This window comes from Sapajus apella, unplaced genomic scaffold (genome assembly GCF_009761245.1).
Source record: "Sapajus apella isolate SASKATOON/1434 unplaced genomic scaffold, GSC_monkey_1.0 scaffold85, whole genome shotgun sequence".
Taxonomy (NCBI): Eukaryota; Metazoa; Chordata; class Mammalia; order Primates; family Cebidae; genus Sapajus; species Sapajus apella.
Window position 1 is genome coordinate 4,829,213 of NW_022437025.1, and position 27,523 is coordinate 4,856,735.

At 48.6% G+C, this 27,523-nt stretch overlaps 1 protein-coding gene across 4 annotated transcripts in view; it reads left to right on the top strand.

Moving 5' to 3' along the window:
- Nucleotides 1–27,523, top strand: part of AFAP1 (actin filament associated protein 1) — a 167,503-nt gene that overhangs the window by 66,451 nt on the left and 73,529 nt on the right. For all 4 annotated transcript variants that reach the window (XM_032254103.1, XM_032254106.1, XM_032254104.1 and 1 more), the window contains exons 3-5: nt 206–303; nt 13,573–13,681; nt 25,164–25,375. In XM_032254103.1, coding sequence (XP_032109994.1) covers nt 206–303; nt 13,573–13,681; nt 25,164–25,375 — 419 coding nt within the window. The remainder of the gene's footprint in view (nt 1–205; nt 304–13,572; nt 13,682–25,163; nt 25,376–27,523) is intronic.

The following is a 27,523-nucleotide window of genomic DNA, read 5'->3' on the forward strand; positions in this document are numbered from 1 at the left end:
TCCTCTCCTCTTTTATTTAAGCTGTTGGTTTCACCTGTAAAATGGAGAAGAATAAGAATAATACCTAACCCTGCAGGACTGTGTAAAGGATTAGAGAAAATGAATATTTGCAGTGTTCAACACAGGTTCAGGAGCTGATAGCTGCCAGTGATACCACTCTTACCCCACCCTCATGCAGTTCTGTGATTCTGGTTAACTCCTACAGGTTTTGACGTGAAGGACCATGCTCAGAAGCAGGAGACTGCCAACAGCCTGCCGGCCCCTCCTCAGATGCCCCTGCCGGAGATCCCTCAGCCCTGGCTGGTGAGTCAAGGTCCCAGTTGCAGCAGTCATTGATGGAGGCCTGGGGATACTTACGGGCTCCAGAGGCCTGTGATGGAAGCCCAGTGTGGAAGAATGGAGCTCTTATTTTGCTTGAGGCACTCTTTTCAGTATATTTCTAAGGCCGAGAAGCTGTTAGTGACAGCTGATTGGTAGTCTCTAAGGGTAGACTTCCCTTGGGAAGCTGGCATTTCTTTGCAGACAACAGGAGCTACAAGTCTGTAGACATCTTTTGTTACATCAGATTAAGAAAAACAAAATTTAGGGTATTTAGCAGATGAAAGTGTCTGTAGACCTTGCGGACTTGACCCTCTTCTGAGTTAATTCTGAAGTTGAATACCTTATTATGAAACTTTAATAGTCATTGTTAGACTTCTTCTGGGGTTAACTTAGAAGTCAGCTGTCCATTTTTTTTTTCCAAGAGAGAAAAAGATGTACATATTTCAGGAATGTGTACTTTAGTTTTATGCATTCAAATTCAAAATTTGTTATTTTAAAAAGATCTGGCGAGGCTCACATATGCAACTTTCTATGTACCATTCAGCTTTTTCTATATTTTCCTGTTTTCTAACTTGTTTACTCAGGGAATTCAGAGTGTCATTCAAAATTATGGCAAAATCAGCCGCAATTCTCTTTCTATGTTTGCTTTCAGTATGAATCATCTGATGATCTCTCTGCCAGGATAGGAACTGTGGGCAGGCAGGGCTGTTTGTCATTCACGCCCGCTCTGCCTGGGCCTGGTACAGTGCTCAAGAGTCTTGGACTGCAGCGGGCACAGAGGGAAACAAGCACTTACCGGGTTCCTGCCACATGCCACCAGAAATCACAACTCATTGACTCCCACAGCTCAGCCTCAAAGAGCCCCTGACACTCTCCTTATCTGGAGAGGCGTGTGTGCACCCATTTTTCCGAGAAGAAAGCTGAGACTCAGTGAAGGTGTGTGGTTTGTTCAACATCACATAGTAAGTAGAGAGGGCAGAGATTGCAACATTTATTTCAAATTTATGCTTTTCCCAACAATACAAGTTCAAAGGTGTGGCAGCAAATCAGACGCAAGTGTGCCCCAGATCCAGGGAGGCCATGGGCCGCAGGGGCAGTCCAGGGAGGCCTCGGGCCACAGGGGTAGTCCAGGGAGGCCGCGGGCCCAGGGGCAGTCCAGGGAGGCCGCGGGCCCGGGGCAGTCCAGGGAGGCCTCGGGCCGCGGGGGCAGTCCAGGGGGGCCGTGGGCCGCAGGGGGAGTCCAGGGGGGCCGCGGGCTGCAGGGGAGTCCAGGGGGGCTGCGAGCTGTGCGGGGAGTCCAGGAGCAAGGCTGCCTACTTCCTGCCCCGGTGCTGCCCCAGACTCCTCATATGATTTGGGGAGATTGATGTAACCTCTGTGCCTCAGGATTATCCAGGAGATGGGAAGAGTGAATATGTCTCAAGTGCTTAGGATATATTTAAGTCCTGTGCTCTAATCACTCCTTAGAGCAGCACTTCTCAAACTGTAACCTTCTGCTAACCACCTGGGCATCTTAATGTGCAGGTTCTGGTTCACTAGGTGTGGATGAGGCCGTTGCTGCTGCCCTTCTCCTCCACCTCCCCCCTCCTCCCCTCCCTTCCTTCCCTCCCACCGTCCCTTCTCTTCCTCCCCTCCCACCCTCCCCCCCCTCCCACCCCTTCTCCCCTCCCTCCCTCCCTCCCTCCCTCCTTCCCTCCATCCCCTCCTCTCCCTCCCTCCCTCCATTCCTCCCTTCTTCCCTTCCTCCCTTCTTCCCTTCCTCCCTTCCTCCCTTCCTCCCTTCCTCCCTCCATCCCTCCCCTCCCTCCTCTCCTTCTCTCTGCCCCTCTCTTCCCCTCCCCTGTCTTTCCTCTTGCCTCTTCTTTCTGCTTTCTTCTTCTTCCTCTTTCCTCCTCTTCCCTCTTCCCTCTTTCCTTTCTCTTTTCTTGACAGGGTCTTGCTCTGTCACCCAGGCTGGAGTGCAGTGGCTCATTCGTAGCTCACTGCAGCATCAACATCTTGGACTCAAGCAGTCCTCTCTCCTCAGCCTCCCAAGTAGCTGGGATTGCAGGTGTGACCCACCCTGCCTGGCCTCCTTTGCTGTTTTTAGATACAATGTGATATTAAAGTCTAGAAGTATATAATTGTTAATTTAAAAGATGAAGAGCTAGATGGGAAATCAGTAGTTCCTCCATTTTCTGGCTTCATCTTCTGGTTTATTTTCATTTTTCTTAGTAAGGTTGTCCGGAATCTCTGGCTTTCCTGTCTGTGATGGGTCTTATGTTTCATCTTCACATTTCATATCGGGAAAGCTGTTCTGAGACTGAGGGGAAACTGAGAACAATTAGAAGCAGCTGAGGCGGGACGCGGTGGCTGCCTGTCATCCCAGCCCTTTGAGAGGCTGAGGCGGATGGATCGCCTGAGCTCAGGTGTTCAAGACTAGCCAGGGCAACATAGCAAAACCATGTCTCTACAAGAAATACAAAAATTAGCTGGTTATGGTGGCGTGCAGTGTAGTCCCAGCTACTCAGGAGGCTGAGGTCGGAGGATCGCTTGATCCCGGGAGGTGCAGGTTGCCATAAGCCAGGATTGCACCACTGCGCTCTACCCTGGGTGACAGAGTGAAACTCTGTCTCAAAAAACCAAAAACCGGCTGGGTGTGGTGGCTCATGCTTGTAATCCCAGCACTTTGGGAGGCCAAGGTGGGTGGATCATTTCAGGTCAGGGGTTCAAGACCAGCCTGGCCAATGTGGTGAAACCCTATGTCTACTAAAGCTACAAAATTAGCTGGGTGTGGTGTTGGGCACTTGTAATCCCAGCTACTCAGGAGGCTGAAGCAGGAGAATTGCTTGAACCCAGGAAGCAGAGGTTGCAGTGAGCCAAGATCGAACCATTGCACTCCAGCCTAAGCCACAGAGTAAGACTCCATCTCAAAAAAAACCCCTGACTAAAACGAAGGCAGCAGCTGGAAGAGTAGCAGTTGTCCTGTGACAGTCATGGACTGTTCTCTAGTGCCGCTGAAGTGCCCTCCCACCTGCTCTGGACCAAACCGTATGTCCCTGATGTGCCAACTGGGTGGAGCGGAGGGATGCCAGTTTCAGACGAAGAGTTCTCCTGACTGGTCAGCGTTTTCTACCACAGTCCACCTCTGTGTTGTCCTCAGATGCAGTTCATGACTTACGCATTCATTCATCCTCTTTCTCCCTCTCTCGTCCCCTCTCCTTGTCTCCTGCTCTCCCCTGGCCTATGCTCTGCTCCTGCCTGTGGTAGCCAAATGACAAGCTAGACTGGGTTTCGGTACGTAAGAGGCTCTTCTGCTGGTATAGTCCAAGCTGGCCAATCAAAAATGCTGGTGAAAGTGAGAAAATTCTAAAAAGGTCCACGTTAACGTGTGCTTTAAATACGCCAGGTGGACGTGAACGATTGAAGTGTTGGAGTTACCGGTGTGAGCTGCCATACCTAAATGAATACTTTTTTTTTTCTTTTTCTTTTCTTTTTTTCTTTTTTTGAGACGTAGTTTCACTCTTGTTACCCAGGCTGGAGTGCAATGGCGCGATCTGGGCTCCCCTCAACCTCCGCCTCCTGGGTTCAGGCAATTCTCCTGCCTCAGCCTCCTGAGCAGATGGGATTACAGGCATGCGCCACCATGCCCAGCTAATTTTTTGTATTTTTAGTAGAGACGGGGTTTCACCATGTTGACCCCCCGGTCAACAAGGATGGTCTCGATCCCTTGACCTCGTGATCCACCCGCCTCGGCCTCCCAAAGTGCTGGGATTATAGGCGTGAGCCACTGCACCCAGCATGAATACTTTTTGAGTAACAGTTTGCCAGCGGGTGATTTCTCCCTCCTGATGCTTAGTGCATGAGTCGCAAGGTGATTTTCCCTGGACGTCTAAGCCATGCTTACTCCCCAGAAAGCCACTGTGTTTTGCTGTAAGCCAAGAGCCACATGCTTTGGTGTGGTGCTACTTATGGACTTTGGCTCGTGTTTTCTGTGTACTCTATACGTATGTTACACTGCTAGTAATTTCCAGTTTTTGTAACAATCTGAGCTTAGAATCCCTAGAATTTTATGCATGTTGCCCTGACTTTTTTTTGTTTGTTTTAAGACACAGGGTGTCACTTTGTTGCCCAGGCTGAAGTGCAGTGGCGCAGTCATAGCTCACCGCAACCTTGAATTCCTGTGCTCAAGCAATCGTCCTGCCTAGGCCTCCCAAAGTGCTGGAATTACAGGCATGAGCCACTGTGCCCTGCCCGGTTTGTTTTGACTGAACCTTTCTAAAGCATCTCAGAGAATCATCAGCTTGCCTTTTGTACTCATTTTTTTCATTGGTTTGTTATGTAATGATCAAATTCAAGTAAATAATTATAGTAATAAGAATTTAAAGAACGTAGCTGACTCTTGGTAAATACACAACTCAACAGGTGGGACGGTTTTTGTAGACACCTCAGAGAGGAGCCTGCAGCCATGAATGTTTAGCGTCTTAGGGATATCAGGGTGTTTTACAGGAGAATAGAGCAGCTGTCAACTCCGTGAGTCAGGGAGGTGGGGCTTGGTTAAGATAGCTCAACTGTAGTTTTCTGATAGTTTTTTAGTGAATTTGGGATTCAGCAAGTCAGCTAGTCAATAAGTACATTCAGTTTGCCTTTAGCGAATTGACTTTTGGCCAGTTGGTCATTTTGCTATTGGTGAATCGACTCAAGAAAATTTGCTTATAATGGGGTCAAGATGGAACGGGTAGGCAGCTGTGCCAGGCAGAGGGTGTGCTGTAAATTAAAGCACAAGCCAGAGAAACAGCCAGTTGCACTAAGAGCATTGCAGGTAGCTCTGTCTTGCTGGATAATGGGATTTGGGCAGGAAATCCACAGATGAGGCCGAATTCTCTGCAGGGGCTGAATTACAAAGGACCTGTGTGTTGTGATGGGAAGTTGGGAATTTTGTGAAAGCAGCAGTACGCCACTGAAGGACTGTTAGTGTACGATTTACTTCAGCTAGGCTCCAGTTCTCATGCAGTGAACCACAGCTGCACTGGATTTTCTCCTCTTTTGTGGCATGAATTGAATATTGCCTTTTGTCATAGTGTTTTGTATTATAAACTCTTTAACGAATAGGTTATCTTTTACCTTGTTATCCTTTTTAGTGTGTAATAGTGCTTCATACCTGTATTCAGTGCTTAATAAAGCCTGAGGCGCCCTGTGTGACTTCGTGCTTCCTCCCACCTGGCTAATGTGTCCTTGGACGTGCTCGCAAGAGATTAGATATGTGCAGTGTGGAAGTCTAGAACTTCTGAACCTTGGAAGTCACAAGTGTGGGCTGTAGCATGTTTTATACTGTACTTACTCTCCCTGGCTTTTCAAGGGGAGACTCAGATAGTCTAAAATATGCACCTATTCAAAAAATGGCTTGTGGGAGAGCTGTGCTGTGCTTTTGTCTTTTTTTTTGGAGACAGTCTGGCTCTGTTGCCCAGGCTGGAGTGCAGTGGTGCGATCTGGGCTCTTTGCAACTTCTGCCTCCCTGGTTCATGTGATTCTTCCACCTCAGCCTCCCAATTACCTGGGATTACAGGCACACACACCACCATGCCCGGCTAATTTTTTTGTATTTTTAGTAGAGACGGGGTTTTCATCATGTTGCCCAGGCTGGTTTCAAACTCCTGGGCTCAGGTAGTCCACATGCCTTGGCCTCCCAAAGTGTTAGGATTATAGGTGTGAACCACTGTGCCTGGCCTGTGCTTTTCAAAATATTCTTGTTTTGTTTCAAGGGAGAGCTGTGCAACTATCAGACTGATTGAGTTTCGTTTGCAGCAAGTGTTAAAAGAGCCTTTGAAAAGGCGAGTCCAGGTAGGTCCTGGGAAATGGATCCCATCTGTGCTGACGCTGGCTGCTGAGACCCACTGCCCAGCTCACTGCAGCCACTCGCTAACGGGGTCTCACCGTAGGAGCGTCGTTTGCGCGGCATCCCCCACCCTTCTTCAGCGTCGCATTGTGTCTCAGCTAGGGATATCTCACATCTCCGTGGCTGAGGAGAAAAAAGAGCAAGATAGGCTCCTTTTGGGGCTATCCTGCAATACATACAATTCTAGATCAAGGCATTTTCTTGACATATTTTCATTTGACAAGCAGCCTGAGGTTACATCGTGTTTCAAGGGGTAGCAGGGAGCAGCTTAATTCATTGGCACTTTAGGGCCAAAGCTTATGTAAATTTGATGCCTTTTTATGCCAGCAGATACAGTGAAGTTTCCTTTTATTGTGGTAAAATACCTATAAGATAAAATTTACCATTTTAGGCCAGGTGTGGTGGCTCACACCTGTAATCCCTGCACTGTGGGAGGCTGAGGCAGGCAGATCACTTAAGGTCGGGAGTTCGAGACTAGCCTGACTAACTTGGCGAAACCCTGTCTCTACTAAAAATACAAAATTAGCTGGGTGTGGTGGTGCATGCCTGTAATTCCAGGTACCAGGGAGGCTGAGGCAGGAGCATCGCTTAAACCGGGGAGGCGGAGTTTGCGGTGAGCCAAGATCGTGTCATTGCACTCCAGCCTGGACAACAAGAGTGAAACTCCATCTCAAAAAAAAAAAAAAAAAAGGCATTTTAATCATTTTAAGTGTACAGTTCAGTATACTTAAAATAACTGAAATACCATGAAGTGCATTCGTAGTATTGTGGTGCCATCAACACCATCCATCTCCCTGTTTTTCCCAAGTGGGAACGCTGTCCCCTTAAACACTAACTTCCCATTCTCCCCCACTCCCCTGCCTCCTGCCCCTGGCATCTACCGTTCTGCTTTCTGTCTCTAGGACAGCGAAGTTTTTGTTTGTTTGTTTGTTTTTTTGAGGGTCTCATTCTGTTGCTCAGGCTGGAGTGCGGTGGCATGATCACAGCTCACTGCAGCCTTGACCTCTCAGGCTCAAGTGACCCTCCTACCTCAGCCTCCCGAGTAGCTGGGACTGCAGGTGTACACCACCACACCTGGCTAATTTTTGTATTTTTTGTGGAGACGGGGTTTTGCCATGTTTCCCAGGCCAGCCTTGAACTCCTGGACTTAAGTGGTTCTCTCCATGTGCTCCTGAGTAGTGGGGACTACAGGTGTGAGCCCCACACCTGGCCTGCAGCAGGGAAGTTTTGATACCAGGTGTTTCCGTGTTCTCATCGATTGCATTTCGTCCTTTCTCAGGTACTCACAGCAGCCTCATTATCTCTGTTTGACGGATGACATTGCAAGGCTCTTTGAGAGTATGTGACAAAATTGGCTCTTTTACCAGTTGCAGAGTTGGGGCTAAAGCCCATGATTTAAAACAAGAGAAGCATTCATTGTCCTGTGGCGTCAGATGTGACGCTTTGGTGGATGTGAGCCGTCTTGTTTGCCTTTTTCACCCATCTTTCAGGAATCTCAGAGTTCTGGCTCATGTCTAATCGCAGTGGCATCTTTGTTTTCAATTCACTTTGTGGCTGGATTCCACTCCTGTTTACGCCCCTGGTGGGCTGCCTTGCCTTCCATCCGGATGCCTGCCTGCTGGTGGAAAGGGAGGGAAGATGACATGGCCCCACATGGCTTTCATTCTTTGTCATGCATAAGTAAAAGGGGAGAAACTTGAGGAAAATATGTGCGACAATCTTCCCAGTGTTGACTGAAGTCCGTGTGGAATGCAGACTTCACAGTGATCACAACAGAAGGGGGTGTAATTTGGATAAAGACTTTCATTTCGCCGAGAAGAGTTTGTACCCAGAATTCTTAGTGTTAGGGTTGAAACCAGTTTTGCAGCTTAAGCTATAACATTTTATTATCCATTGCAAATGGCTTTGATCCAATCCTCAGTTTCCCTCAGCGGCATGGGTTCCTTCCTGCAGATGAGCAGCAGCACAGGAAGTTTAGATTATGGCATGAATGCCACAGGGTGCTCCTAAAATACTCACATCACTTAGAAAAGGGTTTTGCCAATATACATGGAATTGGAACTTGAGCCCTGATTTTCTTATTTCAGATTACGTATTTTTTGGCTGTTACTCTTAACAGATTTTAATCCCTTTTACCAGAAAAACAGAGTCTAGAGGTGTCATTGTATATATAAAATTAAAGTCAGAAAGGGATTCCACATCCTAGGTGTATGTATTTCTCAGGTAAGATCAGATCCTGTCATTGATTGGTGCTTCTCATGGAAAGGACTAAGCAACAGATTGAGGTAGGGGTAGGGAAGGCAGTAGGGAGCATCAGACAGGGCAAAGAGCCTGCCGTGAGGTGAGCGGAAGGTGGGAAGGTGCTGGGTCTATGTTGGGCGCGGGGAGGGGAGTCTTTCTAAGAAACGGCGCCTCTGCTTGTGCTGTGTGATCTGGCAGCCAAAGGTTTGGACCCGTGCAGTCTTGGTTGGTTGGTTTGTTGGCTCCTTCCTTACATCTTGTCTGCTCAGCCCCTGTGGGGTAGGTGCTGAGGCTGCAGAAGCGACAGATGCCACACTGCCGTGCCACAGCTTCCAGGTCAGCAGGCCGTGCCCATTCTGGCTGACTTCTGTGGATGAGCATGTCCAGCCCCAGGCAGGGTCTTTAATCTCTTGAGTCTCGGTTTCCTCTTCTGTGAAATCATAATTGAGATGCTGACATCTGAGTGTTATTTTCTGAATGAAAGAAAATATGTATCAAGCATCCCAGGACAGTGGCTGGCACATTGTAGGCAAATGGTCAGTAGAGGTTGGGCATCCTGCTTCTGGCAATCCAGAATGCCCAGTGAGCATGTCCTTTGAGCATCATGTCAGTGCTAAATAAGTTTTGGATTTTGGAGGATTCTGGATCTTGGATTTTGGGATTTGGGATGCTCAAGCAGTAAGTACATAATGCAGATATCCCCAAATCCAGAACAAAACAAAACAAAAATCAAAATCTGAAACATTTCTGGTCCCAAGCATTTTGGAGAAGAGATCGTTGACCTGTAGTAATAAAGGTAATAATTATCACTGTTTTTATGCCATATCATTTTACAAACATAATTATTGATTGATTTGAGACAGCATCTCACTCTGTCACCCAGGCACGATCATGGCTCACTGCAGCCTCGGCCTCCCGGGCTCCAGCAATCCTCCCACCTCAGCCTCCCTAGTTGCTGGGACTGTAGGTGTGCACCATCATGCCTAGCTAATTTTTGAATTTTTTGTGTGTGGAGATGGGATTTTGCCATGTTGCCCAGGCTGGTCTTGAGCTCCTCGCTTCAAGCAGTCCTCCCGCTATGGCCATTATTATTACTATTATTGGAAAGAGAATTCTCTATGAATTCTCTTTTTGTTTAAAGAATTCGCTTTTCATTAAAGTAGCAATGACAGATACCGAGGGGCTTTCCTTTCCAAAAGATGGGAATTAAAATTATGGCCAGTACCGTAAGCCTGCAAGCGTAGGTTAGATGGCTGTGCTGTTGTGTAAGTACTGATTTTCTCTAGTGCAAGATGGAGACCTTATGGGAGACATTTACAATACCCGAAGGTAGATAAGATTTTCTAAATTAAAAGGTTCAGGAGCTTTTACTTAAGTATTAACTTGAGGGAGAAATATTTTAGTGAATTCGAGAGTTCCCTAGTCACTGGCACAGTGCAGGTTCTTTCTTATTTTAGGGCACAGCAGGGGTGAAGATCAGTTGTTCTCTGAGGAGGATAGCTTCTCATATTTCTTTTTAAGTGTCTAAAGATGCCGTGGTGGTTAGACTTTGAACCCTCGTTTTTCTTTTTTCTTTTTTTCCCCGAGATGGAGTCTTGCTCTGTGCCCAGGCTGGAGTGCAGCGGTGCGATCTCGACTCACTGCAACCTCCGCCTCCTGGCCCAGCCTCCCAAGTAGCTGGGATTCAGGCGCCCGCCACCACACTTGGCTAATTTTGTATTGTTAGTGGAGATGGGGCTTCATTAAGTTGGCCAGGCTAGGCTCTAGCTCTTGACTTCGTGATCTGCCCAACTCGGCCTCCCAAAGTGCTGGGATTACAGGCGGGAGCCACTGCATCCAGCCCAACGACCCTTGTTTTCTTAGCTTGTGTTTTGTGCGTGGCAGCACAGGAAACAGTGGGGACAGATGTAGGACGTGTTACGGATGTGTGCACAGACTGGGTCTCTCCTGATAGTGAGGGAGAGTTGACTGATTCCACTGTGGTGTGTGGTGCTGCCATTCAGTTCACATTTGAAGGACTTGCTGTGCCCAGAGATTTGCACATCCTTTATCCTTTTGGGAGGACACAGGGTTGGCTCTCAATGGAATTTTGGAAGAGGTAAAGTTGGCTTTGTTGTCTGTGGACCTGAAACTTTCTAAGAATGCTGGAATTGGACTCAGAGCTGGGGCGGGCACTAGAAGTTGTCATGACCTGATGCCCTTGTTTTAGGTGAGGGAATGGGGACATGGAGTGTTGACAAGTTTGCAGAAGTGCAGGAACAAGCCGGCCCTGGATGTGATGTGGCTGTGTGCCCGAGTCTTCACCCTTCACCAGACTCTCTTATTTCCTGCCTGGCCTTTGCTTTCCCATGGCCGCTGTTGGAAGCCTGCCTCCCCTGTTGTGTACCTTTGAAAATTCCATGAATTGTGCTTTCAGTGAATTCTTCCCTATTGGAAAGGATTGGAAAGACTTGTTCCTCTGAAAAGAGTGGTAGTCAGTGACAGTTTGCTCATCTTCTCAGCTCTTCTCCTGTTTGACTTGAACAAGCCGAAGTGTCCGAAACCCTGTGGCTGATTTCAAGGATAAGTGGTATTTGAGAGTGGAGTGATTCTCCAGCAGTATCATTTTCTGAGGAGTATTATTTCAAAATGAAAATAGTTTTATTTTTTAAAATGATTTTTAAAATGACATACTATGCAGAAAATTTAAGCATTCCAGATTGAATATAAAAAGAGGCAACCACTGTTAACACTTTTGGTGAATGACCTGCCTTTGTGTATATGTAAGCATAAACACACACATTATGTAAAGAGATCATAGTACACCTGTGTTCTTTCCTTCAGCGGTATCTTGTAGAGGTTTCTAAAGTGAATGACTGTACACATGGACTGGCCTTTTAAACGTCTGTCTGTGGATATAGCAATATATCTGAGCAATCTTCTCTTGAACATGTAGATTGTTTTTGGATTTTACTAAACAAACTCTTATTGAACATCCTTATATATATATATTTTTTTCATGTGACCAATTGACCTTTTTGGTGTATATTTTTAGAAGTGGAATTATTGGGTCTAAGGGGCATACTCAAAAGGTTATGCCAAGTACATGACCACCAGTAATTGGCTTTGAAAGTGTCTGCTCAGAACCCCGGCAATTCAGAGAGTAAGTTCCTTGCGGCACTCAGGAAGGGAGTCTGACATGTACTATTTCACAAACATTTGTTTGATTCAGCTATTTGTCGTGCTTTTCCAGGACATGAATAATTTGATTGTTTGACCATGCCAGAAGGAAGTTGGAACACCCTCTGTCTCATGAATAAAAGATACTCAGTTTTATTCAGTGAATCAAGCAGCTCTTTTCTAAAAGCAACCAGCAGAGACTTTAAATGGGATGTGGCCTCCTGTACAGACCCCGCCTGGTGCTGGGCACCGTGTGTCAGGTTCTGCTGGAAGAGCTGCCTCTGTATGGAGATACGGAGGACCTGGAGATGGTCCAGCGTAACACCACAGAATGGTGACGGTTTGGGAAGCCAGGCTTCTGATAGGAGTGCAAAGGAGTTCGAGTTATTTAGCCTTGGGAACAAGGACTGGGGGCGGGAGGGAGGTAACTGTCTGGAAGTCCATGAAGGAATATTGTGCAGATGATCTGGAGTGAGTTCTCCTCTTCATCTGGTGAGAGGCAGTCCGGGTTGAATCTGCAGTGGGTGATGAGTCATTCACAAAGGACTTCTTGGCTTCAGAGATGAGTTACATAGAAAGCAATGGAGTCACACTTTCCGGAGGGTTTACATTAGAAAAAACACAACAGCCCCATAATTTCAATAGAACATTGTCCTACTTGGAACTGTAACTGAGGAGATTTCAATTTGGGGCCTCTGCTTTCTTCCATTCCAGGTGACAGACCTCATCCCAGTTTGTTTACGGAATCTAGGTAGTGGGAAGTTGCTGCATGCTATTCATAGGAAAGAGGGGAGAGAGAATATGAATATTGAAAAGGTCCTTAACAGGCAGACCTGGTGTTTGAAAACTCCAGCTGGCAGTTACTAGTGTCTGATTTTGAGCAGGTTTAGATTCTGAACCCCAGTTTCTGCATCTGTAAAATATAAGGTAATAGAACCTGTGCCCTAAAGGATTCCTGTGTGAATCGATTAACGTTCCTGTAGCCAGTGCAGAAGTGCCTAGCACAGTGCTGGCCAGATAGCAGACACTGGGCAAATGCCGGCTTTCCTGCCATTCAGCCGTCCCTGTTGGCAGGAGGACCAGTGAGAGACACACCAGCAAGTCCTGTAGATGGTCGTAGGAGGGAGAAGCTGGGGTGCATTAGAGCTGTCAGGAACATTTAAGAAAAGAGGGGACTTGAGCTGAGTCCTGAAGGCCAGGTGGGACATAGGTTGTCCCAAGGTGTGGAAGGAGCCCCCAGCTCTTCCATATTCTGAGGCTGTGGCTTTACAACCAGAGAGTGCCTCACTCTCTGAGTGTGTTAAAAAGCTGTGACATGACTGGTTTTAATAAGGAATGGATTCCATCTCTGGAGAATCATTTCTAGTTTGTTTTAGAGAGTGGCTCCCTGGTGACTGGCTTTTTAAAAGCTTTCCTAGCACACAGCAGGGATATGGTGAGAATGTGGGCAAGCCTCACTCACGCACTCAGCCAGCGTGGCTCCCCAGCTCACTCCGTGGTAGGTGCTGGGTGCGCCTGAGCGTCTGTGTCCCCGGAGCCCACCGCCTGTGGCAGGGCCTTGGCATCTCAGTCAGCGTCTGAGACCAGCGAAGGCTGGCGTGTGTGGAGTGCATGAGGACAAGGGGCGCGCAGACGCTGTCTCGGACCCCGGGGCAGGGTCTGAGCAGGCTCAGTCCTACGTAGGGGAAGGGGAGTTCCGTGCTGCGGATGCTCCAGTGAGACTGCTGCACGCACGCTGAACCTGGAGACTCGGTGCGGACTGGACGGCGTGCGGCCGGGCTGGGGCGTGGATGTGCGCAGGAAAGTGGGAGAGACGCATCAGGACAGGCTCCCAAGCCTCTTCGCAGGATGAGGTTCTCTTTTGAGAGACTTTACAAAGGAAAGAGGAAGAGACTGGCCCCATCTGCTAATTGGAAATACAGAATTTCCTTCTAATGGTCATGCTAATTTCTGTGTTGCTTTTCCTTTCTTCCCAGCCTCCTGACAGTGGGCCTCCACCATTGCCAACGTCCTCCCTCCCAGAAGGTTATTATGAGGAAGCCGTGCCGCTGAGCCCCGGAAAAGCTCCAGAATACATCACATCAAGTGAGTGGCCAGCCCTGCCCAGCCGCGCCGCCTCTGTGATCTGCGGCACTGTTGCGGAGCCTGTCCCGTTCCTGGGCAGGAAGGAGAACAGGGCAATAAACACATGGGCCAAGTTATTTTTGAACCCAAAGTGATTGTCAGTGGAGGAAAGGTTTGAGAAGGACACCGAGTGCCTCACACACAAGCCTCTGTTTATTCCAACTGCTGTCTTCCTCGTGTCTCAAAGGCAGTGAAAGCTTACTGCTGTGGCGACAGGCATCAGCATACAGAAGAGAAATGGCCCTTTGTGGTATGTTTTTGGGTGCGTGCTGCAGCCCCCACTTCCTTAGTCCTTGATGCTCTTGGGCTGCACCCATCCTGCCACGATGAGAACAGTTTCCAGCAGCCTGCCTCTCGGGCTGGAAACAACTGGGTACAACACAAATACGCATCTCGGTCATAGACGTCCGGCTTTCTCTTTTCTTGGGGTACGGGTTGTGTTAGACAATTTTTGCCTAAGCCCTAGTTCTCCCGGCCCCAGTTAGTCACCTGCTCAGAGCTACCCGTTTGTTAGTACCCAGCTTCAAGTTCGGATAAAGCGTGACATGCCGGTGTTGAATCTCCAGAATTTATTTTTATTTAATTGTTGCTGTGTGTCTCCTTTCAGTATCTGTCTGGCAGGGAGCTACCATCTCATAAAGTTGAATAGTTGAATATATGTCAACTTACAGAATCCAGTTTGCTTTTTAAAAAAAAAAAGATAGCTGGGCGGCAAGTGACAGAGTCGTTGCTGGTTTTACTCAGAAGGCTTCTGGTGTGTTGATATTCTGGGCGTGGTCTTCGGCCTCGTCTGTCTTCTTAGGGAGTCGCTGTCCTTTTCCCCAGTCGTTTGACTGTTCCCTGCCACACAGAGACTTTGCACTTTGGATCTTTGTCTTCTTGGCAGTCTGTGGACGCAGCTGTTCCACCAAAGCAGGCTCTGTCTTGATGGCTGGAAGGAGGTTGTAACGGGAGCTTCCCCGCTGGCATGCTTCTGAGTGTGGGGACGGGATGCAGAGAAGCCAGGCCAGCTGCACTGCACGCCCCTGAGGGTGCGGGCTGCTCTCGCTCGCCCGCCTGCCTCCGCAGCTTCTGGAGCAGGCTGGGCACAGGCTGGGCCGAGTGTCAGTAAATAGTTGTTGTTCGCTGGATGAGAAAAGGTACAGCCCTGATAAGGTGGTTATGGATTTTTTGGTTTTGGGAATAATTTGTCAACTATTTAAGAAGATAGTAGATTAATTAGAAAACAAATTAAATGTCTTGGTATAACTCAGAACTTCGTTGTTTCCTTTCTTTGTAATGGCAGTGAGTAAAGACAAGTATGTTTTCTTGTTAGGTTATTTTCTAGCATTTGGGACGTTTGTCTCTGGCCTTCCCCCTGCAGTGTACTTTCAAGGCTGGAAGCAGAGTGACTGATTTTGTGGGCTGTCGGTAATTTTCATTCTGAAGAGCTGCATGTAGCTGGTGGCTCAGCCTCTTCAGTGGGGCTGCTCCCCAGCCGCCGAGTCCGGAAGGAAAGGTGAGCGAGGAACTGATGCCTGGGGAACGAGGAGACATCAGCGATGGCACACAGCGGCTTCTCCAGTCACCTCTGCCGCAGGACTCTCGGTTGGCGGCCCCAGGACGCAGCTGCCCCTCCCTTGAAGAACAACAGCCGTGGGTTGACTTGTCAGCTCAGTTCAGGGTCATGTCGCCCTCAGTTAGATGTGAACTTTGAGATGGTTTTGTTGAACCTCTGTGGGTTATGGTCTCATCAGAGAAGCCAAACCATTTCGAATGTCATGGATTGAAGAGTTCATTGAAGGAAGGAGAGCGTGTGCAGTTGTGAGAACTTCTTCCCTGGAAGAAGGCAGTTTCTGCCGTGTCTGGTCAGGCTGGATGAGGAATGGGGAAGAGGAGGGACAGACAGACTGGAGCCCGCATCTCTCCTGATGGCACAGGTGACCAGCAGCAGCCCATGCCAGCCGCAGCAGTCCCTGTCCCGCACCGACCTGCGGAGTCCGGGCCGCGGCTCCCCTCTGCCTTCCACATCACTCCCGATTTCTCTCGAGGCCACCCTAGCCCAGAATCGTCTAGGAAAGGGAAGTTGGGAAGTGTGGTTCCGGCCTTGCTAGGCAGATACAGTAGAAAACCACCACAGTTTCTCTTTGGTCAGCTTGGCACCCATGCATACCTCTTTTAGCCACGCTGAGTTTCCCAGTAGAGACGAGCAGCGCATGCTTGAGTGATTCCATCATCGCCCGGGGGACGGGAAACTCCCTAGCTCCTCGCAGAGGAGACAGAGCCCCTTTGTCCAACATTCGGGTGACATCCATTCTCTTCTAGAGCCCGTAACCTAAATTCCGAGATACTAACACAGGATTGACTCCTATCAGCACTTCTTATGTGAGACGTAGGGGCCTGGGAGAGGGGGGAAGAAGAATTAGTTTCTATATACAGAGTTACATTCTTATCAAAACAGGGAAGGGAAGCCTGTAACAGGCTGTCTGCACACCCGGTCAGTGTTCATTCATGGCTAGAGTGGATCACTTCCTTCTGCTGCTCCTTTCATAGTACCACTGCCCTCATCAAACCCCTTGGTGGGCTGTGCTTTTTTCTTGGCGGGTGATCCGACTTCCTTTCCTGAAAGGTTTGGGCCTTCAGGAGCACTTCTGTATTGGATGGTCATGACTCCATTACATTTCATCAGAGGGTGTGAGGACACAGAGGGGCACTCAGTGGGGTCTCTCAGTGCCCCTGCACGTTCTTCCTTACTCCCACTATGGGGTCACAGCTTCCTTACGGTTGGGGTCACAGCGTCACCTCAGCCATGGCAGGAGCTGCTTCTTTGCCTGTTACTGACATGAAGAGCCTGGTGTGGCCAGGTGGCAGTTCCTGCTTCCAGTTTAATGAAACCATTGCCGTTTCTTGGCCTTAGACCAGTGCAGTCCAGCATTTTAGGGAAGGAAAGGAAACATGTTGTTAGTGGGCCACTGGGGGTAATAGTGAGAAGAATCCCCTCTCGTTTCACTGCTTGATCCTTGGGCTGTGAATCTGGGCTGTGGGAGAAACAGCAACACCAAGTCAGAAGGTATACTGCCAGAAGATATTCTGGTCTGTTGCCCCCCAAGCCCACAAGGTGTCACCAGTTGGCTGGCACTATAACTGAATATTCAGAAAAAATTATTTTGACCTATTGGGTAAGTGACTTCAGGTTAGTGGGGACTATGGCAAGATGAATGAATTTCCTGAGCTCAAACCCATTGTCGTGTACTTGAGTGGCTGTAGAGTGCGTTCCCTGGTCAGAAGCAATGCTGTGGGGATCCCATGATGCAGAGCAGGGCGTTGATTCTCTAAGGCCATGTGGACCCAGAAGGCAAGTTTATTTTAGTGATCTCTTCGTGGTGGAAGCGGACCAGTGATGACAACCTGCCATTAGGTGCTAGCTGATATCCCAGGGATGGCGTCCGGGCCTGGGGGTGGGGCGGGGAGGTTGATGTTGGCCTCTGCTGTTTGCAGGTAGGGTACTCGGAAGTACCTGGAGGCGGATGAATTTCCATGAGTGAAGTCCATGTTTGCCAAGTTCCATGCATAACCTCCATCCCTGCCACCAGGTCCACATGTACATGAGCCCATTTGGGCAGAAGTCTAGGGAATGAGGCTGACTGCTGTAGAGACAGTGAGTCACGGTGTTTACTCGAGTATCAGGGTCCTCTTCTCTGAGTCTGTTTACATCATGTACCCATCTGTGAAGGTCTGTTGACAGCATCTTCTGCAGACCAGTTGTTTGTTACCTGTTTTGTTTTTTTTGAGATGAAGTCTCACTCTATTGCCCAGGCTGGAGTGCAATGGTGCGATCTCAGCTCACTGCAGTCTCTGCCTCCCAGGTTCAAGCAATTCTCTGCCTCAGCCTCCCAAGTAGCTGGGATTACAGGCATGGGCCACCACACCCAGCTAATTTTTGTTTTTTTAGTAGAGACAGGGTTCCAACATCTTGGCCAGGCTGGTCTTGAACCCCTGACCTGCCTCAGCCTCCCAAAGTGCTGGGGTTACAGGCGTGCACCCCCACTCCCACTGTGTTACCTGTTTATTAATCACGTTCCTCTTTAGTGTTGACCATCCAACCAAACCATTCAGCAGCGATCAGGAATGGTTGTTGAGGGAGGAGGGAGTGCAGAGGACTAGGGCTACTTGCTTGCTCCTGCCTTCTGGAGTGGGTGGAGCCTGCAGCATCTTGGGAAGCTGAGCCCATGGCTGCCCCACACCAGCAGGGTGAGCAGCGTGCTGGAGCTTCAGCAGGGCCTGGCTCTCTGTGCTGGCCTCAGAGACGGGCCTGCTATTTCCTTCTCTCCTTCCATATCCCTCACAGCTTCTCTTGTGGCCAACCCCACTCCAGACCGTTCGGAGCAATGGAAGGGGTGTTCCAGTTTAGCTACGTTGACATGGCATCAAATCCCTACAATGCCCATTGGGTGTTTTGATTTCAGACTTAGATTTCAGTTTTATTTTCAGCCTTCGGATTTCTCTGTTTTGTCCTCTTCCCCTCTCCCTCCGTCAGGGGGATTGATTGAAATGCCCTTTCTGATTCCATGGGGTGTGGGTATGTGTGAGTGAAATACATCATGTGATGCAGCTGGTGTCTGGAGATGATGCCTCACTTCCTCAGGCCCTGATGTTGGATGGGCATGTGCACAGCATGCTACACCTGTTCTGGGGTTTCAGGTTCACAAGGAGCTATCCTGGTTCCTCATTTTATCCTCACAGTAACTCTGAGAGACAAGATTGTATTAAAGATACTGAGTCTCAAATAAGTTAAATGACTTGCTGTATTCCTCCAGAGTGAGATCTAGGATTTAGATTGGCCATTTTGAAACGTAAGTCAGATCTCTTCTCTATTCACAACCTTATGGTGACTTCCAGTCGCACACAGAGTTAAAGCCGAAGTTCTTCTGAAGACTTCTCTCCTCACCCCTTTACCTGCCACCTGTTCCTCCCTGCTCACTGCCCCCACCCCAGCCCTTTTACATGATCACAACAGCATGAAAGAGTGGGAAATCTGTAATACAGAAGGATAGGAATTGTGCAAAACTTTGTGACCCTTAAATAGCTTCTGTATTTTGATCCTATAAAAGTCTCAAGTAGAAAATGATACGGCCAAAGTGAGGGTGTGAGATGGAGAACCTCTCTCCACTCCAAATGCGTTGCCTTCACAGAGTTGTGTGGGGCAGCTGGAAGGATAGCAGGGAAAGCCCTTTGTGAGTCTGAAAACGCTGGACACAGCTGCAGAGCACTGTCATCATTCTTCTGAAACAACATCGGAGCCTGAAGGAGCAGCTCCGGAAAGCAGCCCTACTTCCTCATTGTGCTATGTGGACATGTCCTACCCTCTGATAGTCCGTTTGTCCTCTCTTTCCCCCTCACCCGAGTGTGAGACCAAAGAGGACCAAGGCTTTTGTCTGTTTTGCATCTGGCAGGTAATATGTGCTCAGTAAACACTTACTGAATAAATGAAGGGCTGTGCTTTTTTGCCTCCTTTGTTCTGTTGATTTTCTTTACTCAGTTTCAACACTTTTTTTGTGTGTGTGTGTGAAACATCTAATACTGTGCTTGCTCAGCCTTGTGCTTAGAACTCGACCTCCAAGAGGAAGGAGGGCCACAGCCCCTGCCCTAGAGGAGCCGTGTTTTCTGCCAGTCTCTCACGCTTCCCTCCCTCTGAAAAGTGAGGTCAGAAACTAGGAGGGAGGCCTGATGAGTCTCTGCTTCTGGCCTCAGCAAAGCCAGTGCATTGAAACAAAAAGGCCGGGTCTGTGTGGCCCTCCACTCCCCTGAGGACACTTGCTCATCACTTAACCTTTGTCTGTGGTTTGTGTGCCTTTTAAAGATAAACTCTCGAGTAATTTGGGTGTAGAGAAAGCATGGCCCCTTGGAAAGTCGTGACGCCCTGACCCCCCTCTCAGGGCGCCGTTCCTGGCTCTTCGACGTGCCTGATGTGCAGTGTGCATGGTATTACTGTTGCTTTTATGCAGTTTTTTTCTGGAATGAACATTTTATAGTTAAAAATAATAGTTTATTGGCAGGTTCTTTAATTTCATCAGAACGACACTATGACAGTGATTCCTGCCGACGAAGCTAGTTTCTGGTGAAGAATAGTGTGGTGGTTAATCTGACGTGTGAACTTGACCAGATGAGGAGTCCCTAGGGACCTGGTGAAGCATTGTTTTTGAGCGTATCTGTGAGGTGTCTCTAGAGGACACTGGCATGTGGGTCTGAGTGGCCCCCACGGGGAAGACCCACCCTCAGTGTGGGCAGGCACCGGAGAGAACAGATGGTGGCCCAGGGAGAACAGAAGCAGAGGCAGGGCAGTTTGGCCTCTCTTTTCCTTGAACTAGGAGACATCTTTCTTCCTTGGACATCAGAACTTCAGGCATTCTGGCCTCGGGACCCCAGGACTCACACCAGCACTGCTGCCCGCCCCCACTCCCCACCTCCTGGATTCTCAGGCCTTCTCTCTGACTGACATTTTCAGTGTCTGCTTCCCTGGTGCTGAGGCTTTTGCACTCGGGCTGAGCCACACTACGAGCATCCCAGGGTTTCCAGCTTGTAGACGGCTGTGGGACTTCTCAAGTCTCCATAATTGCATGTGCCATTGCCCCGAATCAATCTTCCTTCCTTCCTTCCTTCCTTCCTTCCTTCCTTCCTTCCTTCCTTCCTTCCTGACTGCCTTCCACCCATCTACCTGTCCATAATTCCATTCATCCATGTATCCATCCATCTGTCTGTCCACCCATCCATCCATCTATTCATCCGTCTATCTAATCTGGCAGTCTCCTATGGCTTCTATCTCTCTGGAGAGTCCTGACTGATACAAAGAGCGATTCCTAATCAACAACGTCCTTTCAACAGAGTTCACACAGCTCTGTTGTTAGCTCTTTGGTCTGCTGCCTCACTCTACACGAGGTGTAGACATGTGAATGGGATGGACCTGTGTAATCAGTGCCTTCTCTGAGTACCCCTGAGTTAAAACCTTCCTGCTTATCTCTTCGTGAGTACCTGTACCAGTTACTACAGGACTAGAAGGCAATCAGAAATTCTATTCCCTGCTGCCCATTTCTGAGTCTTTCATAATTTTTCTCAAAGTGTTCGTTACCTCTTTTATTTTTTTTGAGACAGAGTCTCACCCTGTCACCAGGCACCAGGCTGGAGTGCAGTGGTTCGATGTCGGCTCACTGCAACCTCCACCTTCCGGATTCAAGCAATTCTCCTGCCTCAGCCTCCCGAGTAGCTGGGACTATACGTGTGCACCACCACACCCAGCTAATTTTTGTATTTTTTGGTAGAGATGGGGTTTCATCATATTGGCCAGGATGATCTCGATCTCTTGACTTTGTGATCCTCCTGCCTCGGCCTCCCAAAGTTCTGGGATTACAGGCGTGAGCCACCACGCCCAGCCTCATTACCAGTCCCCCAGATGGTGAACATCTCAAAGTCCTAGGTCATGGCTCTAGCTAGTGGAGCCACCAAGCAAGATCCTGAATGAGTGAGAGTCTCTTCTCTTGATTGGGTCATCGCTAAGCATACTTTCTGGAGAGTTCATTTTCCTTTAGGCTCGGTGTTCATTATCCATTAGAGTTCATTATCCTTTATTCTTCTGGTTGTTCGTTTGCTGCTAAGTTGGCTGGTTTTTCTAAAAATGGGTCTGTCATTTCTACTCTCTTAGAAGAAGGCAAGACAGTGAACTTGATTATCTTTTTCATATTGCAGAGCTCAGCTCGTTCCCAGGGATAAAAGGCCTACCAGGATAGTTTACTTTTTCCATTTAAAACCCGAAGACCTGGGTTCACGTTTCCGTCCTGTCATTCACCAAGCCTGTGCTCCTAGATGAATCTCGCAGTCTTCCAGCCTCGTTCTTCCTTTTCTCTGAGTAAGACTCATGTCTTCTGTGCCCCATCTGCAGGTGGCTGGGAGGGCCAGTGAGATGGTGCATGTGAGAAACCTTTATAAATCTGGAGCAAGCCTGGCTTTTCGTGGCTTTATCCTAGCAACTGCTATGGAAATATAGATAATTTTTTAGAATTGGCTGGCATAGAGTAGAGCTCACAACATATTTGTTGATTGAGTGAAATCAAAGGTAGTTTTCCCATTTATGATGAATTTGCTCATTCAATACTTTCTTCATTTGTTCATTATTTACTGAACTTGATGTTCCAGCAGGTGGGCTGAGCCCTCAGGGCTGCATGGCCCTCCTCGCCGCTGTGAGAATCATCTTTCTGAAGTAAAGCTAGGATCCTGTCCTTGGCCCTCCAGAGCCCCTCCGTTTATGTTGGATCAGAGCACAGTGCGTGATCTGTGGTCTGGCCTCTGCCCATCTTCTCATTTCATGTTCCATCATTTCCTTCCACATACCCTTGTTCTAGCCATGCTCAACGTTTTAAAAACCCTCCTGTTATAAAATACATTTACCAGAAGGTGCATAAAATACGACTGTATGCTCAGTGATTTATAAAGAAACCATCTTGTAACCACCATGCAGGTCAAAGGTAGAACACTGTCAGCCCCGGAAGTGCCCTGCCCCTTCCTAGCACAGCCGAGGGTCACCACGGACTCGGCTTTTGTGGACTCACTCACGTCCTGTCCGGAGGCGGAAGGGACCCACCGTGCGTGGGCAGCAGCTGATGCTTGTCAGTGCTTTCGCTCATCGTGTTTCTCCTTCTCAGACTTCTTCTTTTGGTTGGCAACAGCTCGTCTCAAAGCATTGGCTCTGAAGTGATGTCTTCTCTGCCATCGTCCCCGTGCCCCTGTGTGTGCTGACCCCCATGCCCGACTCCATGCCAGCTTGCATTTTGCCCTAGATTGTAAAGCTGTCACTCCCCCCGCTCCCGTGCCATCCAGCAGAGCTTCAGTAGCAGGGGAGTGTTTCCCCACTGGGCCCCCCCGCATCATATCCACCAAGCCCCTTGAAATGTGGGGACTTGAATGAACATTGAAATTGAAGTAGCCAGCTGTGGCTGCCATGTGAAGCAGGGGGTGCTGGGTGGGCGTAGATGCTGATGAGTATGGTGGGTGTTGGAGGGGAATGTGGAGCCAGTGAGAGCAACCTGCCTGTGGGGCTAAGGGGTGATGTGAAGCAGCATGGGGGAGAATTGGAGCAGAGACCTGTGACCCAGACTTGGGGTTCTGTTCACCCCCAACCTGTGAGTCAGCCCCTCATCGCGTCCCTCGTGGTCTCTGAGCTGCTCCTCTCTCTTACCTCATCCCTACCCCAGTCCATTCCTAATGCAGTTACCAAAGTTACCTCTTTGGTCCCCTTAGCTTTTGCTTAAAATCCTTCCTGGACTGAGCATTAAAAAAAAAAAAAAAAAAAAAAGACAGGGTCTTATTCTGTTGCCCAAGCTGGAGTGCAATGGCAGGATCACAGCTCACTGCAGCCTCGGACTTCTGGGCTCAAGTGATCCTCTTGCCTCAGCCTCTCGAGTAGCTGGGACCACAGGTGTGGCCTACAATGCCCGGCTAGTTTTTTACTTTTTATGGAGATGGGGTCTTGCTATGTTGCCCAGGCTTGGTTCGAACTTCTGGGCTCAAGCAATCCGTCTGCCTTGGCCTCCCAAAGTGCTGGGATTACTGGTGTGAATCCCTTACCTGGCCTCCTGGGCTTCTTTTCATTATTGAAAATTCAACCTAAACTTTAATCTTTCTGTTCCTCCCTCTTAGCATTGAATCTTTGCAAGGAAATTATAAAACAAACATGATTACTGAGTACAAGTTAAACTCTGGTTTCCAGTGAGTGAAAATGTGAGTCTATACAGTTCTCTTCTGTATAGACTCTGCCATTTCTGGCACTTCTGATAAATTGCACAGCCAACCGCATTGGCCATTGTTCTCCTTATCTCTCATTCACTTATCGTGTAGGTGTTCATCTCTTAAGTATGTTTTGAGAACGGAAAGTGTTCCAGATGTTTTAGGGGCTGAGGGGAATTCAGAGAAGAATCAGACCCTGTCTAGGGAGGCTGTCATCTGGCACAGCTGAAAGTAATGAGAGGAATGATGGTCGCTGGTGTTTAGGAAGCACTTTTAATATGCTGTTTGTCCTTCCAAGGGCTTTGCCAGTATCATTTAAATACATTGAGCAGTTCTTCCTTCTGCAATGATTTGGGTACTTGCCCTGTGCCAGGTACTTTGTTAGCTGCTGGGGAGATCACCTCCAACAAGATGGTCTCCTTTTCTTCAGGGGGCTAACAGCCTGCAGTGGGGGCCAGCATTGAGACACGCTGCGATCCACTTTGTGTTGGGGTGTGTGCAGACTCAGAGGAAGGGCATCTGACCCAGTGTTAGTCTGCTGTGGCTGCAGTGACAAATGCCATGGAGTGGGTGGCTTCCACAGGAGAAGTCTTCAGTCCTGGAGTCCAGGTTAGACTGCCAGCATGGTTGGGTTCTGGTGAGGCCTCTTCCCAGCTTGTACTCACTAGGTACTAGGTACTCACTATGGCTAGGTACTCATTCTGTCCTCACCTGGTATGAGCAGAGCTAGTGCTCTCTCTCTCTCTCTCTCGTGCACTCTCTCTCTCCTTATAAGACCACCAGACCTATGGAATTAGGACCCCATCCTTAGGACCTCATTTAACTTTAGTAACCTCCTAAAAGTTCTATCTCCATGTACAGTCATATTGAGGTTAGAGCTTTAACAGTTGAATTTCAGGGGAGACACAGTTTAGTCCATAGCGCCCAGCTTTGGTGATTCAGGGAGTGTTTGCTGGAGGAGGTGTCAGGAAGTTAAACCCCAAAAGATGACAGCGTTTAGCAGGCAAAGACAGGAGGGTGAGTGGATGGACAGGAAGCTTGCTAGAGGGCATGGCACGTGCAGAGACCTGAGGTGAATGACAGGTGATGCGTTTGGGAAACTGTAAGTCACAGCAGTGTACATGCCAGTGTGCCACAGAGTGAGGCGGGCACCATTAGATGGACAGGTGTACATTTCTGTGAAAGTTCCAAGGATGCCCCAGAAGGGAGAGGTGGCCATTGGTCGCATCTTGAGTGTCAGAAATGTGCGTGTGGGGAATGCCCGCAGGGAGAAGCAGATTGCAGCCTCGGGGGGACTTCGGCATGAAGATGTGGATGCGGGAGGGCAGGGGACCTCCATGGGGAAGGGTTTTGTGCGGCCAGACACACGGCAGAATGAGGATAGCGCTCGGCCAGCAGGAATATGGCGGGGAGTCAGTGTCAAGTCAGTGTCGGGTCAGCATGGGGTCCGGTCCATATAGAGCAGTCTAGAAACAGTTTTCATAAACACAGAATTTGTAGGCACTTCAACGTTCCACTGAGTTTCCACTGCCTAAGTCTTAGCATTGTGTGTGTGTTTCTCCTTAAACAGAAAAAGTTCCTTTCTCATTCAGTTACTTGGTGATTAAAAATACAATGATATGCTCTTGAGCCCATGGGTAAACTTCAAAGTAAAGACGTTGTTTTGTCAGTGTGTGTTCATTTTTTACAGATTATGACTCGGATGCGATGAGCAGCTCTTATGAATCGTATGATGAAGAGGAAGAGGACGGGAAGGGGAAGAAAACCCGGCACCAGTGGCCTTCTGAGGAGGCCTCCATGGACCTGGTCAAGGATGCCAAAATCTGCGCCTTCCTGCTGCGGAAGAAGCGCTTCGGCCAGTGGAGCAAGCTGCTTTGCGTCATCAAAGACACCAAGCTGCTGGTGAGACATTTGGAATCGCTTGCATTTTTATAAGGTTGCTGTAATTTTAGTTTATACCCAGTCACCACTAACATCAGCTGTGCAGGAAGGGCAGCGCTCAGACCTCAGCGAGGTACCCCGAGGGTTCCCCACACGCCATCAGGGAGCACTCACCCATGCTGTGTCTTCAAGGTTGCTGATTTCCCAGCTCCAAACAGCCAGCGGACAAAATCATCTCCATTCCCAGGCAGTGCCTGTGGTTTGCATCTGAGAAAATGCACAAGATTTTAACTTGCCAGAGGTTGCAAGATGGATTTTCTCATTTGTAGTGAGTCAGTGGATTCCTCAAAGCCAGGTCATAGAAGTGGGATGGGGAGCGGCCAGGAAAGGAAATTCTTTTGGAAAGCTTGGGGCCAATTCTTTATTATTATTTTTTAATCTGAGAGGCAGAACAGGAAGACAAGTAAGGAACAGAGAAGCAGGGAAGGGGAAAACATGGACCTTGCTGTGAGGTTATTCCAGTGGAGGCCCCAGCGGGGAGGCTACAGCCCTGGAGGACGGTGTGGCATCCCCCCATCCACCCCTCCTTCCTCCCTCCCTCCCTCCCCCTACTTCCTCCCTCCCTACCTTCCCTACTTCCTCCCTTTCTCCCTCCCTCCCTCCTTCCCTCCCTCCCTCCCTCCCTCTCCACCTTCCTTTTCCACCTTCCTTTTTTAAGAAACCGTGCTTGGTTTGGAATTAGGAACTTTAAGAGTATGTTTTTGCCTTTTGTTTTTCCTTCAGATTAACCTTGGGGTAAACATTGCTCAAAATTACATCACTAAAGCAGAAGACGAGAATTTATTTTCTGTAGAGCACTCTAGTGGAGTGGATTATCCTATATATATATATTTTTCTGTAAACGCATGTTTCGTCTTTGAATTGTGGGAAACTTTTTTTTTTTAACTAGGTTCTTAGGATGTTATATATTTTTTAATGTTTTTGTTCAGTTTTTTAAAACACAGTACATATTTTTTCCACAAGTGTGGCCTGAATTTCTCCCAGATTTAGCATGTGCCAAAAATGATGCCATGGGGAATATTAAAAAATGAAAAAGGAAGATGACTGTGGTCCTTATTCACAGCCTGATATAATGACTACAAGATGTGGATATATTATATAAATGTTTTAAAAGTACACAATCAACTTTCATTTAAAAGAGAAGCTTCCAGATCCAGTGGGGGAAGCTTGGTGTTGTGCGCAGGGATGAGCCGTTGGAGGTTCTGAGTCCCGGCCCCTCTGCCCTGCCCTCCGCTCCCTCAGCCCCTGGACTTCTTTCTGCCTCCCCTGCTTTTTCTCCCATCTGGGCTCCTACCAGCTTTCCCTCTTCAAAACCAGAATGATAATGCCTGCTATTTGGAGTGGTTGTGAATATTTAAAAAAAAATCACTGAAAAACCAGGAGAAAGCACTGTCTTTGGTCAAATGCAGAATCAAAGTTAGTTTTATTATGAAGCTTCTTTCCTTTCAAAAGTGGCCTATGATCCAGGGCTCAGGTGATTCCCATTGGCATAAAAAATAATGAACAGTGATGAAAGCAAATGCTTTCCAAGTTTAAACAACACAGAAAAGAAAAAGCCATGTTCTTCCCCTGAATGTTCCCACTCTGTCTTCCCACAGGTTACTGCCATTAACAGCTTTTTTGGTATCTCCTTCTGGAACTTGTTCCTTCTGTGCCTAGGTAGCTCTGGGGCGGATACAGTGGTGTTCCCAGATTCCCGCGTCAGTCCTCAGGGGGGAATTTCCTTGGCAGGGCTGCTGAGCCCACCTCGGGGCTGTCTGCATTGAAGAGCGGCATAGAGCCCAAGGCCGAGCTCCCTCCCCAGGGTCTGCATTCAATGTGTGTGGGGCAGGTACACACCTAGACTCACTGGGCAGCATTGATGGGGCCTTCCAGCCCCAGAGCTCTCATGGTGGTATCCCTGATGCCACTCAGACTAGGCTTCTTTGCCCGCCCTGCTCCTCCCTCTCCTTACTCCTAGTGTTCTCTTCGGGATGGACGCCATTCATAAACCTCCTGCCTGCTGCTGTCTGCTTCAAAGGCAGCATCCGGGAAATCCAGCCGGCTAGGACTGCCAAGTGGCAGCCTGTCCTAGTGCTGATAGCATCTCTCTTGTGAGGCATTTAACTT